Source organism: Dromiciops gliroides, chromosome 3, assembly GCF_019393635.1.
Source record: "Dromiciops gliroides isolate mDroGli1 chromosome 3, mDroGli1.pri, whole genome shotgun sequence".
Lineage (NCBI taxonomy): Eukaryota > Metazoa > Chordata > Mammalia > Microbiotheria > Microbiotheriidae > Dromiciops > Dromiciops gliroides.
In genome coordinates this window covers 344759857-344778122 of record NC_057863.1, presented here as the reverse complement: position 1 = coordinate 344778122, position 18266 = coordinate 344759857, and the positions used below count along the sequence as shown (strand labels likewise).

General features: G+C 38.9%; 1 protein-coding gene across 1 annotated transcript in view; it reads left to right on the top strand.

Annotated features, from left to right (window-relative positions):
* Positions 1-16217, top strand: part of STAG1 (stromal antigen 1) — a 360000-nt gene extending 343783 nt beyond the window's left edge. Inside the window, 5 exon segments of the mRNA XM_043995188.1 lie at positions 877-1051; positions 11795-11905; positions 12236-12350; positions 12908-12988; positions 13552-16217. Coding sequence (XP_043851123.1) covers positions 877-1051; positions 11795-11905; positions 12236-12350; positions 12908-12988; positions 13552-13575 — 506 coding nt within the window. The 3' untranslated portion in view covers positions 13576-16217.
* Positions 16218-18266: the final 2049 nt, after the last annotated feature.

Genomic DNA, 18266 nt, shown 5'->3' with positions numbered 1-18266 from the left:
TATAGTTAAACATAAGGTAATTCATATGGGAGAAATAAGCCAAACTATTTCTTATATAAGGATGGAATCAAAACTATCAGTCAGGATGCAGAGCAGAACCTGAAAGTCATAAATTTTCCCTGAAATAAATAACAGGTCAGTGTGCTACAAAAACCATTAATATTGAGCATCAACCAGAGATATTGTTGGTCATAATCAAGAAAGATATTGGATATATAAAAGATCAAGACTATCCCACTATGTGACATCCAACAAATATTAAGAAAGTCAGAGACTAAGAAAGGATATGAACCAAGTTAACAATTGTTATAGGAGTTAAAGAGAGAGTGATTTCTTCACTAAATCCCAGAATTGCCAGAACAAACAGGCAGCCATTGAAGGGCTACAGTAGGTATGGAACAAAGACATTCTCTTTCACATAGAAGGGGAAAAAAAACCAACAACACTACAGAACTCATTATTCCATGACGTGTTTTGTTTTGGTTTTTGTGGGGCAATGAGGGTTAAGTGATTTGCCCAGGGTCACACAGCTAGTGTCAAGTGTCTGAGGCCAGATTTGAACTCAGGTCCTCCTGAATCCAGGGCCATTGCTTTATCCACTATGCCACCTAGCTGACCCCTGTTTTTGTTTTGTTTTGTTTTTCCATGAAGTGTTACAAAAGAAAAATATAAGTTGTATTCAAGTATTTAGATATGCTCCTGGATGACAGACTTAATGACTTTCTCAGGAAATTCAGGGTTCTGGGATTACTTCAGGGAGTCAGTATTGCTCTTCTGTGAAGCATCTGTGAGAGCCCCTGTCAGAAAGACTACTATGTTGAATAGACTATGAGGCTTGCCCAGTATGGCACTTTTTAACTTGAACTATTATTACAGAAGAAAGTTTGGATGGCACATGGCTAAACAGGAATGATACAACCATTCAGACACCTGGAGCCCTACCCACTCCGCAGCTCACATCCACTGTACTGAGAGAAAATAATCGACAGATAGGAGAGCAAATTCAAGAACATGAATCGGAACATGGGTCTGAACCAGACTTTTTACACAAGTAAGTAATCAATAAAAATTCTCCATTTTACAAGGTATCTAAGATGCAAATATTTTTATTTCATAAATAGTAAAAATAGGTTCTTGAATTTTTTTCATGCTACATTGTAACAAGTATTTTTGTATCTTCCAAAAGTAAGAGAAATTTCATAAATCACTTAATTTTTAGTATTGTGAATTTATGTTTTTTAAATCACAGTTTCAGCCAATATTAGGTATTTATTTGCCTTTCTCAGTTGGGGCTTTACAGCAAAATATAACTACAGATTTGAAAATGAGTTTGTCTTGAAAAGAACAAGGAAATTATTTGCAAATTTAACAAAAGCCAGGGATTATTTTGGTTGCCTATAGTTACTTAATAAACACATGTAGTGTTTTGAGTCCTGAGCCTGAGTGGGGAAAACCACCCCTGCATCTTCCAGCATCCCCTACTTCAAAATACCACCAGACCAAAACTCCCCACTGAATTTCTCTTTCCTTCTAAATTTATCTTATTTTGTGGCCTAACTCTTCATTCATTGGCCAAACTGAGGTGATACAATCCAGGGCCACTGGATATTTGATACTTTTCCCTGGTCTAAGATATCAAATCCAAACCTCATTTCATTATGAGTCATGATCTCCCAAGCTTGGACACCTGCACCTACAGGGATTATCACCCGAATACTAAGTATTTATACCATAATTACAAATAAAAATGCAGAATGTACTATAGCATCAACATATTCTGACCTTGTCATCAGTGTTCAGAAAAGGTCAATCCACATTCACTAAACTTCAGACTACCTGCAAAATAATATACCATCTAATGGTTTATTTAATGAAGTAACACGAATTCATTAAATACCTGCTATTTGTCAGGCACTGTCCTAGGATACAGATTCAAGAAATGAAACATTCAAGGATCTTATGTTTTACCAGGGTGGGGGGGCTTGGGGAGTGGGGTAGTAAATGTATAAAGAATAAATACAACTTTGTTTCAGGGCTTGGGAGGAGGAAGAGAAGAATAGCCCCTGGAAATAAGTAGATTAAGAAAGGCTTCACAAAGAAGATGATATCTGAGCTGTGTCATGACAGAAAAGAAAGAATCTTTGTGGTGGAGGTGAAGAAAGCACATTCCAGGCCTGGAGGACAGCCAGGACAGAAGCACAGAGATAGGAGATGCAGTACTACATGGGAAGGCAAGAAGAACACCAGTTTGGCTAGATTGTAGCAAACAAAAGGGGGAGTAATGTACAAACAAAGCTGGAAAGATATTTTGGGACTAAGTTGTAAAGGTCTTTAAGAGCTAACCAGGGAAGTTTATATTTTATCCTAGAAGCAATAGGGAGATACTGGAGTTTATTGAGGAGAAAAATCACATGATCATATCTGCAGTTATGAGAAATTGTTTTGGCATTATATATAGGATCTGTTTAAATGTTTAAATGAAGAGAAACATGAGGCAGGGAGACCAAGTAGGTACACATTGCAGTAGTCCAGGCAATAAGCAATGAAGGCAAGAACCAAAGTGGTGGTTATGGGAATGGAGAGAAGATGTGAGGATGTTGTGGAGGTAGAAATGGTAAGATATGGTAAATAATTGAATATATGGAATCAGGGATCATGAGAATTCAAAGGCAGTGGCAAGACTAGGAACCTGGGAAACTGTAAGAATGGTATCTTCAACAGAAAAAGGACATTTAAAAGTAGAGGGTGAGTTTGGGAGAAAGGTAATGAGTTTTGTTTGAGCATGTTGAGTTTGAAAGGTCTATGAAACATCCAGTCTGGCATGTTAGAAAGGTAAATGGGTGATACAGAGTTTAGGGGAGAAACTGGGCCTGAAGCAATACATCTAGGAGTCATCTGCATATAGCTAATGATTAAACCTGTGGCAGCTAGTTAAATCACAAAAAGAGGTGAGAGAATGGAGCCCAGAGCAGAGCCTTGGGGAACACTCAGAGCATGATATGGATCATGAGCCAACAATGGAAATTGAAAAGGAGCAATAAGACTGGTAAGAGAAACTGGTTCAAGTAGTCTCAAGAAAGCTTAGAGAGGGGGAATGCATCCAAGAAGAGAGGGTGGTCATTGGTGTCAGATGTAGGAGATAAGTGGAGAAGGAATAGGACTGAGAAAGGGCCATTATATCTGACTTGGTAACTTGGGAGAAGCAGTTTCAGTTGAGTGATCAGGCAGGATTGCAGATTGCAGCTTACTCACTGAGCAAGAGTCAAGTCAGCAAGCTTCTTTCTGTTAAGCCACCACTGTGGGTGCCTGCCACTGTGTAAGGGGATTGGGGAGGATGGAGGAGTTGGAATTCAAAGAAAGGCAAAACAGCCTCTACTCTCAAGGGTCTCACAATCTACTGAAGGAAGCACCATGGGAAGAATTATGGACAAACAATGTATGTGTGGGATAAATTAGAGACAATCTCTGAAGAAAGATACTAGCATTAAGTGGGACAAGGAAAGGCTTTTGGCTGAAGAGGTGAGATTTTAGCTGAAATTCAAAGGAAGCCAGGAGGTGGTAGTGAGGAAGAAGAACAATCCAGGCATGGGGGACAGCCAGTAAACGTGCTTGGAGTCAGAATATAGGTGTTTGAGTAAGAAAGAGCCAGAAGGCCAGTGTTAGTAGCATGGAGTAAGGTAGAGAGGAGTAAGGTGTGAGAAGATTGGAACTCAGGAAAGGGACGCGTTATAAAGGACTTTACAAGCCAAACAAGATTGTATACTTGATTCTAAAAGTAATAAGGGATCTGATAAATTGATTGAATTATGGGCATTGGTGTGGGACTGGGGGTTGTTACATAGTCCAGTTTGCACTCTGGGGAGATCAGTTTGGCAACTGAGTGAAGGATGGACCAGAGTGCAGCAGGGGAGACCCCCCAGCAGACTACTGCAATAATGTAGGTAGGAATGCATGAGGGCCTGCCCCATGGTGGGGTCAGTATCAGAGGTGAGAAGGGGATATACGCAAGAGATATTATGTAGAAGGGCTTGGCAACAGATTAGATGGGGGGATGGCAGGACCGGGAGAATGAGAGTGAAGAATTAATTAAGGGTGACACTTAGATTGTGAGCCTGGGTGGCTGGGAAGATGATGGTGCCCTCGAAGATTACAAAGGGAGGATTTAGGGGAGGAAAATGAGCTTTACTCTATACACACTGAGTTTAGGTTGTCTATGAGATCTCCAGTGCAAGATGTTTGGTAGACATTTGGAAATGTGAGACTTGAGCTCTGGATAGGTTAGGTCTGTATAAACATGTCTGATAATCATGCATAGAGATGATAATTGAATTGGCGGGAGCTGATGAGATCACCACATGACCTCATATGTCAAGAGGAGAGAAGAGGACCAGAACAGAGTCTTGGAAATACTCAGGTTTAGGAGGAGAAGCTTGGTTGAAGATCCAGGAAAGGAGACTGAAAAGGAACAAGCATGCAGGAAGAGAACCACGAGAAAGCAGTGTCATGAAAAGAATATTCAGGAGAAGTGGATCAACCATGTCAGAGGCTACAGGAAGGTCAAAAAAGATAAAAATTGAGATAAGGTCATTACATTTAGCATATAAGAGTCACTGGTAACTTTGGAGAGAGTGGTTCAAGTGGAATGATTAGGTCAGAAGCCAGACTGCATAAAGTTTGGAAGAAAGCAAGGAAAGGGGGTAGAGGCACCAATTGTAAATAGCCTTCTCAAAGAGTTTAGCTACAAAAAGGAAGAGATATTATATGCACAATAGGAAGGAGGAATGGACAGATCAAGTGAGGTGGTTTTGAGGATGGGGAGATATGAGCATGTTCACAGGCATCAGGGAAGCAGCCAAGGAGAGATTGAAGACTACTGAGAGAGTGGATATGATAACAGGGGTAATCTCCTGGAAAAAACAAGATGGAATGGGATCACTTGGATATTTAGAGAGGTTTGTCTTGGCAAAGAGTAGAGCCATCTCTTTATTACATGAGGGTAAAAGAGATAGGGCTGGAAGACATCTGAGTTGTCTGAGATGAGATTTAAAAAGTAGAGAAAGAAAGAAAATAAGAGAAAGAAAAGCAAAGCAATCAGCCCTTCAGTCAGTCAACATTAAGTGCCTGCTTTGCTCCAGGCACTGTACTAAGCACACAAGTATAGATAGCTTTTTTGAGTTTGAAGATGCACTTTGGTTGTATGAGAGATGGTGAAGTCTAGTTAGGGTTTTTTGAGGTTGAGATATTTGGAGCATGTGTGAAAACAATAGGGAAGAAATCAATAGGCTGAAGAAGATGACTGAGGGGAACATTTTCCTGGAAATACTTGAAGGAATAGATCAAGGACCATGTGATATGGTTGGGCTTGGCAAGGATTCAAACTGCCTCAATATCAGACACTGGGGAAAGAAAGATGTCTGCAGGATTTGAGATGAATAGAAGAAAAGAGAGAGCTCATCACCTCAGTCGAGTGAGCCACAGTCCTCAGCTAAGAGGATGGGGAAGGGGAGGTATGGGGAGCTGAAGAAAGAAGAGCTTCTGTGGGGCAGGGAATCAGTTAAGGAAAATAAAAGGATTGCCTTACTGTAGTGAGGGCCTAAGAGAAATTGGATAACATAAATGTGTAATGAATGCAATCAGCATGGTTATGTGACTTCTTTCGGCTCCATTTGGCAGCATGTGCGTAGGAGCAGAGGAGGCAGATGGAGAAGAATAATCCAGGACTGGTTTCTCGCAAGGGATATGTTATCACTTTATATTTAAACTCAGAAGATCAGTACTTGAGGGACCATTTATTTTCTCCTAGGTACCTCAGCTATAATTAAGGGGTTCATTGCCACCAGGTGAGGAATAACAATGTGGTTATGGCCTCTTGTCCAAACAGCTCAGTTTGAGTATGAGAGAAATTATTTCAAATTATTCCACTCCTTAATATGTTATTTTTTTAAAACCAGGGCAGCATAGCATAAGAACATTAAAAATTGTCACTACTTAATCTAACCCTTAGAAGTAATATAATTCTAATGCAACCTGAGGCCCTATTATAGAATCAGACTTACATCCAGAAGTTGTCCACAGGTGGAACTTCATGTGTTGGGTGTCACTCCTTTGAGCCCCTAGCTGAGTCATTATTGCCAGAAACATTCTTCTCCAGCCAGCAGTCTCACTGTCAAATGTTCTATGCACTCTAGCTCAGCTACCATAGGGAGATGGGAGGAGTAAAGATACAACATCTCTTCATCATGCCTTGCGTCTTGAAGACATTCCTGATTTGTCTTCCATCTCTAGTCACAGAGACTGATGTTTAAAATCTAATGTGTGATCACCTTACCTGCCTCCCCACCCACCCACCAGTGTGTGTGTGGAGAACTACTTAAGTTTACTGATAAATTCGGCAACAATTTAGGCTTTTAAGCATTTATTAAAGTATATTAGGGGTTAGCAAAGAGAGAGAGAGAAAGCCGCCTTCACCTAGCTATCCACGCTTCCAGAGAGAACATTTGAAGTTCTGAAAGTTAGGAGATCTGTCTACTCTGCCTGCCCCTGCCACCACACACCTGGTCCCGACTGAAAAAGAACGATCCTCAGTCCATTCCAGTGGAAGCTTCCTGTGGGACTGGAAGAGGGGTGGTCCCCACACACAGCTCCAAGCTAATTAGCTGGTCCGTTGATGTGACTTACAGGTGGTCTATGAATAGATGCAGCTTCCTGATGCTAGAGACATGTTTTTTTTTTAGTGGGGTGTCGTCCTGGTTCTCATAATGTCTTTCTCAGCAGGTGGTGGTACCCTGATTCTCATTCCCCACTGTGCTTCATGAAGAAACATCATTTCCTTACATGAAGCAATAACATTACAAATATTTATGACTAACAAAATAAAGGGAATGAAAAGGGAGAAAAGAAATTGACCGACACATTTACAGAGGCTAAAGGGGGCACTCCCCTTTAGCAGGTGGACATTATAAACAGTGTATGCAATGGGGAAAGGGAAACAGGAAAATGTCCATTTAAGGTTTTGGAAGTCTTTTCTCAGATGATTCTTGGGATGTCCTCTAGTGTAGTTGTGGAATGAAATTCTTGCGCACGTGGATTCTGATGATCAACAAGCCTCAGCTGTAGAGTTCTGGGTGTGATTGTAAAGTCTCTCTGGTGTTTCAGATACTGGTAATCAAATGGAAAGTTTCCTACAAAATTGATCTTAGCACAACCTTAAATAGTTCTGTCAATAACCATATCAAACAATGAGATTTCTCAAAAACATGTCTAAGGAAATACAGAATCTTTTAGAGATTTTACAATAATTGTCCAGTTGTTATGCATGAAACATAATAAAAACAAAAATTGAAACATTCTCTAAAATTTAATATTACTACACTCCCCTCTGTGGAGAATTGATTAAGAAGACAATTGTGATATTAATTTAGAAAATAATTTTTATCTTTGTTTCTTCACTTTTTGCATCATCTGCCTAATTATCCCCATGCCATTATGAGAAATTAAAGGATCTAATATAATTGGCTGCAGATGTCAAGGCCAAATCCAAAATTGTATTTTTTATGACACTTGAGATACTTATGGGAGTTATCATAAAAGAACAGAGAAATAAGAGAAATGAGCATTGACAAACTTCATGGCACTACAGTCAATGCAGTATACTGAGGGGAAACTGAGTCAGGCTTCATCAGCTGCATAGGATTGAGATGTCCATGACATCAGGCAGATAGGAAGGGGAATAAAAGTCAGGGGTAGAATGAGAGTCATGTCAATCAATGGACCAGCTAATTAGCTTGGAGCTGTATGTGGGGACCACCCCTCTTCCAGTCCCACAGGAAGCTTCCACTGGAATGGACTGAGGATCGTTCTTTTTCAGTCGGGACCAGGCGTGTGGTGGCAGGGGCAGGCAGAGTAGACAGATCTCCTAACTTTCAGAACTTCAAATGTTCTCTCTGGAAGCGTGGATAGCTAGGTGAAGGCGGCTTTCTCTCTCTCTCTTTGCTAACCCCTAATATACTTTAATAAATGCTTAAAAGCCTAAATTGTTGCTGAATTTATCAATAAACTTAGCTAGTTCTCCACACACACACTGAGGGGACAGATGAGGCGATCACACATTAGATTTTTTTTTTTTTTTTGGTAAGGCATTGAGGGTTAAGTGACTTGCCCAGGGTCAGACAGTGTCAAGCGTCTGAGGCCAGATTTGAACTTGGGTCCTCCTGAATCCAGGGCCAATGCTTTATCCACTGTGCCACCTAGCTGCCCCCCACACATTAGATTTTAAACATCATAATTTGGCGACCACAAAGGGACCAGAAGAGGGATGGTCCCCACACACAGCTCCAAGCTAATTGGCTGGTCCATTGATTGACATGACTTACAGGTGGTCTATGAATAGATATAACTTCCGGATGCCAGGCAGCTCCTGGACACTTAATCACATGCTTTCTCTTCAATGGGGTGTTACCCTGGTTCTCAGGATGTCTTTCTCAGCAAGGGATGGCACCCTGATTCTCACAGTGGTCACAGAGTATATCTCAGCATTAGTAATAATAAATCAAATTCAATTCAACAAATATTTATTAAATACCTCCTGTGTTATTTTTGTACTTTGGAAGTCTGGCCTTTGAATGCAAGCATCAATACTAGGTTTAATTTTTGTCCTCTTTTTAAGGAAACTATCTTAGTTGTACATGGTAGAACTTCAACTCACGTTAATGTGTTAGCACTTCACTTCGGGTATTTTCAAGGCTTTTAAGAGGCTAATCACATAAATTTCATCTCATAATTGAATGGCTTTCCATTTCCTTATGAAGTAGCTAGGTGGTATAGTGGATAGACCTCTGGAGTTGGTATCAGGAAGACCTGAGTTCAGATGTGGCCTCTTAATATCTGTGTGACCTTGGGCAAATCACTTAACCTCTCTGTGCCTCAGTTTCCACATCTGTAAGACAAGAATAACACAAACCTTGCAGAGCTATTATGAGACTCAAATGAGATAGCATGTACACAGCTCTTTGAAAACCTAAAAGTGCTACATAAATGTTAGCTATCGTTTTTATTATTAAAAGTATTAGTGGGGAAAAAAAGCATTAGTGAATTGTTTTACTATTAGAAGCATTCTTGTTCCATTGCTGATTGATTAAAGGTTATGAGGCAGTAATATTTCTTCCCTCTGGAAATTCTGGGTGACTTAAAGTTGCCCTTTTATCACTTAATCTAAAAAGACTCTTTGGTAGACACCAGACTAGTGCTGAAAATAGTATAGAAATGCAGTATGGTAAAGTTATGTTGCCGGTTTTTTTTTTTTTAAGTGTACATTTCTTGACATTTTTCATTTAACCTTGAAACATCTCTTGATTCTTTATACTTGATTTTGTTTCATTCTATATTTGAACTGTTGTATACTCAGCTAAGTAGGAAAGAACTTCTCTCACTTGACTGTGGAATGTAGTTCTAAAAAAAAAAAAAGGAATAGAGGCATTTATTGGGAGAGAAATTCACTCTGTCTGGTTTCATATAAAATACATTTTATGTAAACTTTTTCTCCAAAGATGGAAGGACTATATTGCTAGCTTTCCTATTTCTTTTTAGAGTTTTAGAAGTCCTTTTCCCTGCCCCAGAAATCCATAACAATACAGTCTGCTGGGGAAGAAAAGCATCCTGCCCCCTAGACATACTAGGAATATGAAGTCTCTCTTAAGTTGTCCAAGGACCATCTTTTCTGGGCTTAAATTCCAGTCCCTCTTTTATCTTCTCTTTCTTCCATGTACAGCAAAGTGCTATCAGCAGAACAAAGACCTAAATGGAACTATTATTACCTTTCACCAATACACCACTGACTCCATTTTTAAACCAAAGACCAGAAGCCAGTTTTATCCTAGTCCTTGACCAGGAGCTCTTAGCCTCTAAGAAAACTTATATTCCTTTTACAACAAACTTAGTTCTTCAGGCTGGCCTTTTTAGTTTCCCCCACTCACTAATGTTTTCTGTAGTAGAACCCTAAAAGCTCTGGGCCCCTGTGGCCACAGGACACATTCTCCTTTCCATTTTACCTAATAATGGCCCTTCTCTCCAGTATGTTTCCTTCTCTACCCTGAGTACAGGATGATCACTGTGCTTTTTCCCCCCCTAAAAAGGCAATATCAAGTAACAAATTTATTATATTCAACAGCAGGTAACCTTCAAATAAAATACATTTAAGAGCAAAAATAGCATAGACACCAAAGACAAAAAATGTATGTAACAAAATAACAAACATTTAAAAGAGGTCATTTGAAGATTGCAACAATGCAGAAAACACAAAAGGTAGCTTGAAGTAAAGAATACATTTATCAAAAAAACCCATTAAAAATCTATTATAAATATATAATTTCATGTTTATGTATAAAAATGTATAATGTTACAACATTAGTGATAAACTAATCAACTCAACAGATTAAGGCAAGTCATTTGCAGGACTAATCTGTCTGAGTCCTGTTGCTTATTGTTTCAAATTTCCCATTAGTGCAACAGGTTAAGAAGTGAATGGCCATATAGACCAAGGGGAGTAACAGCACAGGGGTAGGTAAGAAGGCAATGGCTTTGGGAAGAAATTTCTTCAAAAACAAATCTTATATTTATCAGGAATGAACTGCAGTGATTGCTAAGTGGCATCCTTTGGAAATTTCCAAGATTTGTGGACTTTTTTTGTTTTGTTTTGTTTTTTCTTTTCTGGTGAGTTTTCCCTTTTCTTCAGGGAAGGGGAATGAGGGAATGAGAATATTATCTATGGAACGTAGGGTGGGCTTTAGAGGAACAGAGGCAGGTCTGTAAGAAGACCATGATAATCCAGCATCTTCATAGCATTTCTGCAACAACTGGTGCTCCAACATCAAGTTTTCTTCCAAGCATACTCAAAGCAAAGCTATTATTCCTCAAAGAAAGGCAGCCCTGCAGGCCAGGCCAGATACAGGCTGTACAGTACACGCACAGATCTCTGAGCCATTTTGCCTCCTTCCCCCAAGACAACAAATTCGTGTCCTGGAAAGAGAGAAGCCAAAAGTCACCTGTCTCTTGATTTAATGGGGACCCTAAGCCTTCTTGTGACATGTACCCTTTAGACCATCTGATGAAGTCTATAAATCACTTCTTTTTTTTTTTTTTTTTTTTTTGCGTGACAATGGGGGTTAAGCGACTTGCCCAGGGTCACACAGCTAGTAAGTGTCAAGTGTCTGAGGCCGGCTTTGAACTCAGGTACTCCTGAATCCATGGCCGGTGCTTTATCCACTGCGCCACCTAGCCGCCCCTATGAATCACTTCTAAGAATAAGATTTTCATATGCATCAAATACAATACTTAGGATTATAAAGGAAGCTAATTATATTGAAATGCAGTTATCAAAATATTTTTTTAAAACCAGATCACAAACCTTAGGCTAAGCACTCCTAACTTAATGGGGCAAATTTTCTTTCCTAAAACAAGTTTATATATAGTGTGAATTCCCTCCTTCAGGGCACATGGTACTAAAGGAGTCTATTTGCAGAGATATTACATGTTATACAAGGTGTTTATTACAGCATTCAGGGGACTCTCTTAGAAATAGTTGTCTGTGGATTCATCCCCATTCTTAACCTGGTCTCTTTATGAATAGCTGCCCAAATTTTTAAAATATCTATTTGAGATTTCTGACCACAGAAATGAACCAACTAATTCATTTGGATAAGTAATCAAGCCAAATTCCTATGGTTTTATTACCAAGGCACTGTAATCTGTTGGGCAATCAGCCACTGCCAGATAGATAATAATACACTGTCTCTCTTAGTCCTCAGATGCAGATCTCCTGGTTAGGCCAACAAAAGTTAGAAGACTTAAATCGAAAGGACAGAACAGGAATGAACTACATGAAAGTGAGAAGTGGAGTGAGGAACACAGTGTAAGTATGCATAACTAAGGATCACGGGAACAAAAAGACTCCGCATGATGCTAGAAATTTTGATTTGTAAAGTGGTTTATGTTTCTGTACTGATTGGTCTTTGTAAAGGCATGAAAAATTACAGATTCTTAATGATTGGTATTTCTCTTTTATTTGAGATTAAATTTGAAGCAGGTTTTAGGTTCCTTTAGGGCTAAACCACTAGATGGAACTTAAATGATACATTTAGGAAACCTGTTTTCTTTCATTTGAAGCATTGATCTAACTAGATTATCAGTAGTGATTTTTTTAGTTTGAGCGTTTTTTTTAAGTATCCCTTATCATACTCAGCCGAGGCCTTATGGAGGATGATGCCGAGCCTATCTTTGAAGATGTAATGATGTCATCCCGGGGTCAGTTGGAGGATATGAATGAGGAATTTGAAGACACCATGGTTATTGATCTGGTAAAGAAATTCAACGAGCTTTTATTTTTTTTTTTAATGTTTAAATATATTCATATTGACTGCATGCTGATACATAAGTTCCCTGGACCAGGTGGGTGATGAGTGGCAATCAAGATGTGGGTTATGGCAGTACTGATAATAGAATGTTAGAGCCCCAGGTGATTGGGATTGTTGGCATTTGGATAAGGTTAAATCATTTTAGAGATTGTCTATACACTATCTTGCTCCAAAAATGATTGCATTAATATGAATCTGTTATCCTTTAGTCTGAATTTGAGAACAATCCTAAACTCAGTTTACCTTTCTTTATTGGCATTACGTGAAATATTAATATCTTCTTTTCCATTAAATAAAATGCTCCTAAGGGAAAACACAAAATTTTCAACCTCTTAGTATTTTAGTCGTTTTGACAAATGCATAATTTTCACAAGTAGATTCCCAAGCTATTTTAAACCAAAAAGAAAAATCTTTTTGAGAAATATAGTCTCTTTAAGTAGTTGGCATTGTTTGGAAATTCTCCCTCAGGTAACAAATCACTAAATGACTTCTCTTTTCAGCCACCTTCAAGAAACCGAAGAGAACGAGCTGAATTGAGGCCAGATTTCTTTGATTCTGCAGCTATCATAGAAGACGATTCAGTAAGTTTTTTTTTTCTTTTAGTGAGGCAATTGGGGTTAAGTGACTTGCCCAGGGTCACACAGCTAATATGTGTTAGGTGTCTGAGGCCAGATTTGAACTCAGGTATTCCTGAATCCAGGGCCGGTGCTTTATCCGCTGCGCCACCTAGCCGCCCCCAGTAAGTTTTTTAATACGTGCCTTTTGTCTATAGAACAATCATTTCAACCCTCCCCCTCTCCAGATTAAACTTTCTGTCCTGACAAAGAAAAATAATTAAGCAAAAACATCACATACAGTGACCCAGATAATATGCATTATTCTGACCTAGTACTCTTCCACCTCTGGACTCTGAAGGGGGAGAGGTGTTTCACTTTCTCTTCTCCAAGACCTTCATTGGTTTTTCATTGATTCATGGTTCAACTCCTTTTTTGTGACCTCTTCATTCATAGCACTGTAGTCATAGTATATATTGTTCTTAATTCTGCTTATTTCTTTCTGTGTAAGTTTATATATTTCTTTTAGTTGGTGTTTTTTGTCCATTTTCTGGGTCTTATGTATAACAATTTTTTTTTAACTTTTCTAGGGATTTGGAATGCCTATGTTCTGAAGTCTGATGAAGAAATTTTATAAATCCGGAACTCTATTATTTAGAGCTAGAGGCCTATATACTGTGATAGCTTGTATGAAAAAAAAAAAAAACAAACACTTTTGATGTGATCTGCTTTTTTTTTTTTTAATCAAATGATTACGGTCAATCCCTTTTTGCAGTGACAAAGCAGAAGAGAGAGGAGCATGTAAATTACACAAAGGAATGTCGGTGAACAGTCACCTCAGAAAGACTGACCTGAAAAATCATTTGTATTCTAGTACTGGACTATCCCAATACAGATGTGTGTGGTTTTTTTCTGGATGGGGGGGGTGGGGATTTTAAATTTTTAAGACAGCTGTCAAGATAAACACTGTTGTACACCTGTTTTATGAAAACTCAGCATTGAGTGGAAAAAAAAATATTTTTAACTTTATTTTCCTGCTGTACAATTTAAAACTGTTTTAACATTTGCCTTTTTATGTTTTAAGAGCTAACCATTTTTATTAAACCTATGCTAGTCAGTCATTGACTAGCAATGATGCTATATAAGCCGGTCATCCTGGTTGCAGAAGAGTGTTTTTGAACACACTGGATGTGGTTGACATTGTGGTCCATGGGCATGGAGAGGAGCAGAACACTGACAACCCATGATGGAGCCCTGACCCAGTGCACTGCTGCCAAACACACGCACGCACGCACGCACGCACACATGCACACGCACACACACACACACTCACAGACACACATCCACACACACACACACCCCGGAGACAGGGATGAAAAACCCAGATTTTATATACTCTTGAGAAAGAAGGTTTATTTTTATTTATAAGGGGGCATAAAATCAGAATGTCCATGCAGCCACTTTTCCAACAAATGCTGTGCAACAATGCATTTTCTATAGCACCAGGGAGACACGAACACAGCACATTTTCTATGGGTATTTGTTCTGTGCATTTTTAGCGACTTATACCAGCAAATAAAGTATTCTCAGTAAAACAAACAAACAGTTCTCAAGTTATCAGTTTGCTGTTTTTATCACTTATATCATGCCCTGCCAAACCCAAGGTACAACAGACTGCCATTTCTTAGGAAAATAATCATGAATTCCTAAAATAATCACTTTGCTGTTCAGAAGCAATTGTAACTGTATCATAGACGTGTCTGCTTCCCATGCAGTCAATCCCCTTATGTGCTGAATCATTTTGTAAATTCATTTTGCCAGTTAGAAGTATGTGCTGCATTGAGGTGTGTGCTTAGAGGGTGAAGTTCTTAAGCTTACCAAGGAATCCAGCTCCATTTTCAGTGTTAACTGTGCATAATCGAAGTTATTCTTTGCAGGGAGAAAAGTCATAAATTTTCAAGTGAGAAGAAAGGCCAAATTAGTCCTGAGCTAATTCATTGTACTAAGAGGTTTAAATGTCTTCAGTGGTTTTGAGTTTCATTCTGCTCAGCTTTTCTTGACTATGCCCAGTTGCTGCTATTGTAGTTTGAGAAAACAACTTATCCTCATCCTTTTTGATTCTTTAGCACTGGAACTTCAAAACACAGCCATCCACCGTAAGAACAGCTATTTCTGATTACGTGGCTACTTTTAAAGCAGCTGCAACAAAATCATGAAACTTTCTCTTTTACCAAAAATTTCATTCTTTTTTAAAAAGGATAAAAATCTGCACACCCAGTGATTCCCTTTTGGGAAGGAGGAGGAAAAAGAAACTGGATGTTTTCATCCTTTTAATAAACATAAAAAAGTCAAGACTTTTTTTCAAAATGTGTGTACAGTCCTCAAAATAAGACTTGGTTGCCAAAAATGTTTGACTTGCTAATTCAGCAGTTCCTCAGCCAGGGTTAAGAGGGGACAAACAATGCTGTGCTGTTAGAACTTTGACTTTCTTGGAAGAAAGACAGCAGGAAGAGCTACATTAACATGTCAGCTCAGTAGTTCTGGGAGAGCGGAGAATCATGATCGATGCTGCATGGTTTGAGTCACAATCACAGGCCGGTCTTGTTCTTCACAGTCCTCTGTGGAAAACCGAATCCTAACTTAGAATTGTAGAATACTGTATAACAAAAAACAAAAAACAAAAAAAAAAAGGTTTAATATCTAGGTACCTCCAATGGGTTTCCAATTCAGTTTGAAGTCAAATAGATTTTTGTATTTTGAGTGTCTCCTTGATTGGTTTTGCTAGTACTTCTGTAAATTGTACATTTACAATATGAGGTTTTTCCTTTTGTACAATTTGAAACTGATGCTTCACCTTTCCTTTAATAAACTATTCAAAATCAGGCCTGTGGTAGTCATCCTATTCATCCTAGACAAGTTTTCTTACTGAGAAGCTAGACTAACGATAATATCATTTACATAGCAAGAGCTTTACAAATATTAACTCATTTGATGCTTACAAGCTCAGAAAGGAAGTGCTATTATTATCTTCATTTTATAGTTGAGGAAACTGAGGCAGACAGATTGACTCCAGGGTTACACACCTAGTTAGTGTCTGAGGCTGAGTTGAATACCTGTCTTCCTGGCTTCCAGCCTAGTACTCTGTTCCCTCTGCTATCTAACTTAAAACAAAGCTTTTTTTTTTTTTTTAATCTACACATTCAAGCCCTTCAAATTTTGCTGCTCAAAAAGATGGAACTTTTTTACTTGGAGAGGATGCAAAAATGTACTAATGAAGCAATAACAAACAGGAGAATAAAACCTGATTCTCCACCCAGTTCTGTGCCTGAAGTTTTTGTCAGCCTCTTCCCACGTTTGTCATGAGATAGTCTGCTGTGTCAGGCATGTGGTCAAGAGATAGACGTGCTATCAGAGAGCATGTTATGAAAGTAGGAACTGTAGGTGGGTACGTTTGTAAGGGATCACTTGACCTTAATTCGCCTGGCAGCTGTCTGTGAGGAGATGAGAAAGATGTGTATAAAAATAACTGCAGGTTTTTCCTACAGGTGTCTATATCTCCAAAAGAAAGAGAAAAGGCCAGAGCATCCCAGAGCACAAGACTTGCCAGAACCCTGTGTGGTCATGCAAGGTAGCTTTTAAAATCTTCTGCCGTATCCCAGATACCCATAGCAAAGCCCACAGAATACATTTGAAGATATTGTCTTAGAGGAGGAAGTTAAAAGATTTGATTTTCCCCCTTTATATTATCCAGGATGTTACACCAGTTAATCACAATAGTAGTTGAGTGGTGGTGATACAAACCCCAATGAACTATCCAAAGAACCCCATTCTGGTGCTCCAAATATAACTACTATATCTGAATAGTGGAGCTTTACTGAGCATTAAATTAAATTTCTGTGTTGCCACTTTTCATGATTTCAGCCTGGAGGACACTAACACAAGAGATTAATGTGCAAGAGAATCAACACCACCTAATTCAATTTTAAAGAGATGATATTTCTTTATAAGAGATCTCCTGGGAGTCTAAGGACTTGCCAGAAAAGGAAAAAAAAAAACCTTAAATTAGTGCTATTTTGCAAGAGGATTTAAGGCTAAAATAACCTTTTGGTAGTTACCTCTTTAATTACAGTAAAGAAATTGGACTGGCCAAAAAATTGTTCATGAGGTGTGATTAATTCTGCAAGGTTTTAGGTCCTACATCAGAAAAGAAGCCAAAAAGTTTTCAAATGAACAAGGGGCAGCCTATTTAGGTTAGTTATAGCCATCTGAATTTTGGAGTTAAGCTTTTGGGTCTTGTGTAAGTTGCTATGCTCAGGTGCCCCCTAGTGCCATTCCCATAAAAGAGACCTACCATTTTTTCCACTGTTACCTACATACCTACCTTATTGCAGTTTCTTTCAGACCTAGCTTAAGAAAAGTGTTATTATTTGTAAAAGTATCAGTGATGGTGGACTATACTTTCTTTCCCTCCCACTGCAACCCACTCTGTGCCTTCACTACCTGTCTCCTGGATTATATCATCCAGTAGTCTCTCCATTCCCTCCCTCTTCCAATCCATCCTTGGTGCAGCTATGAAAGTTATCTTCCTAATACAATACCAGTGTAATCATGTTACTCCTTCACTCAAAAGCGTGCAATTACTCCCTGTTGCTTCTCCTTAACCTGGCATTCAAGATCTTTCATAGTCTGACAACAATCTACCTTTTCATCTGGATCACATACAGATTGCATTCCACGCAAACTAGAGTGCTCCCTCTTCCCAGACCTTGTCTTAGCCTTTTCTACCATCATGATTTTTGCTTACACCCTTCCCTATGTGTGAAATGGTCTTCCCTACTCCCAAACTGCAAAAATTCTTCCCTTCAGAGGCAGCTAGGTAGCACAGTGGATAAAGCACTAGCCCTGGATTCAGGAGGACCTGAGTTCAAATCTGGCCTCAGACACTTGACACATACTAGCTGTGTGACCCTGGGCAAGTCACTTAACCCCAATTGCCTCACTTAAAAAAAAAAAATCAGTTCAAGTGCCAGCTCTCCCATGAAACTTCAACCTAGTGCTCCATCACCCTCCCACACACATACACATACAGGAAGAATTTCATTCCTTCAGTTTGGACTTCTTTGCACTTAAAATTTATAGCATTGATATTTGCAAGTTTTCTTATCCCTCTCCATGGACAATAGTAATAATAAAACTGTAGCCATAATTAGAATGAATATAGTTACTTGTTTGCAAAGTACTTAAACACCATAAGATTGGTATTTTCTTGAAGGGAAAAATTAAGTCCTATTCCATATTTGTATCC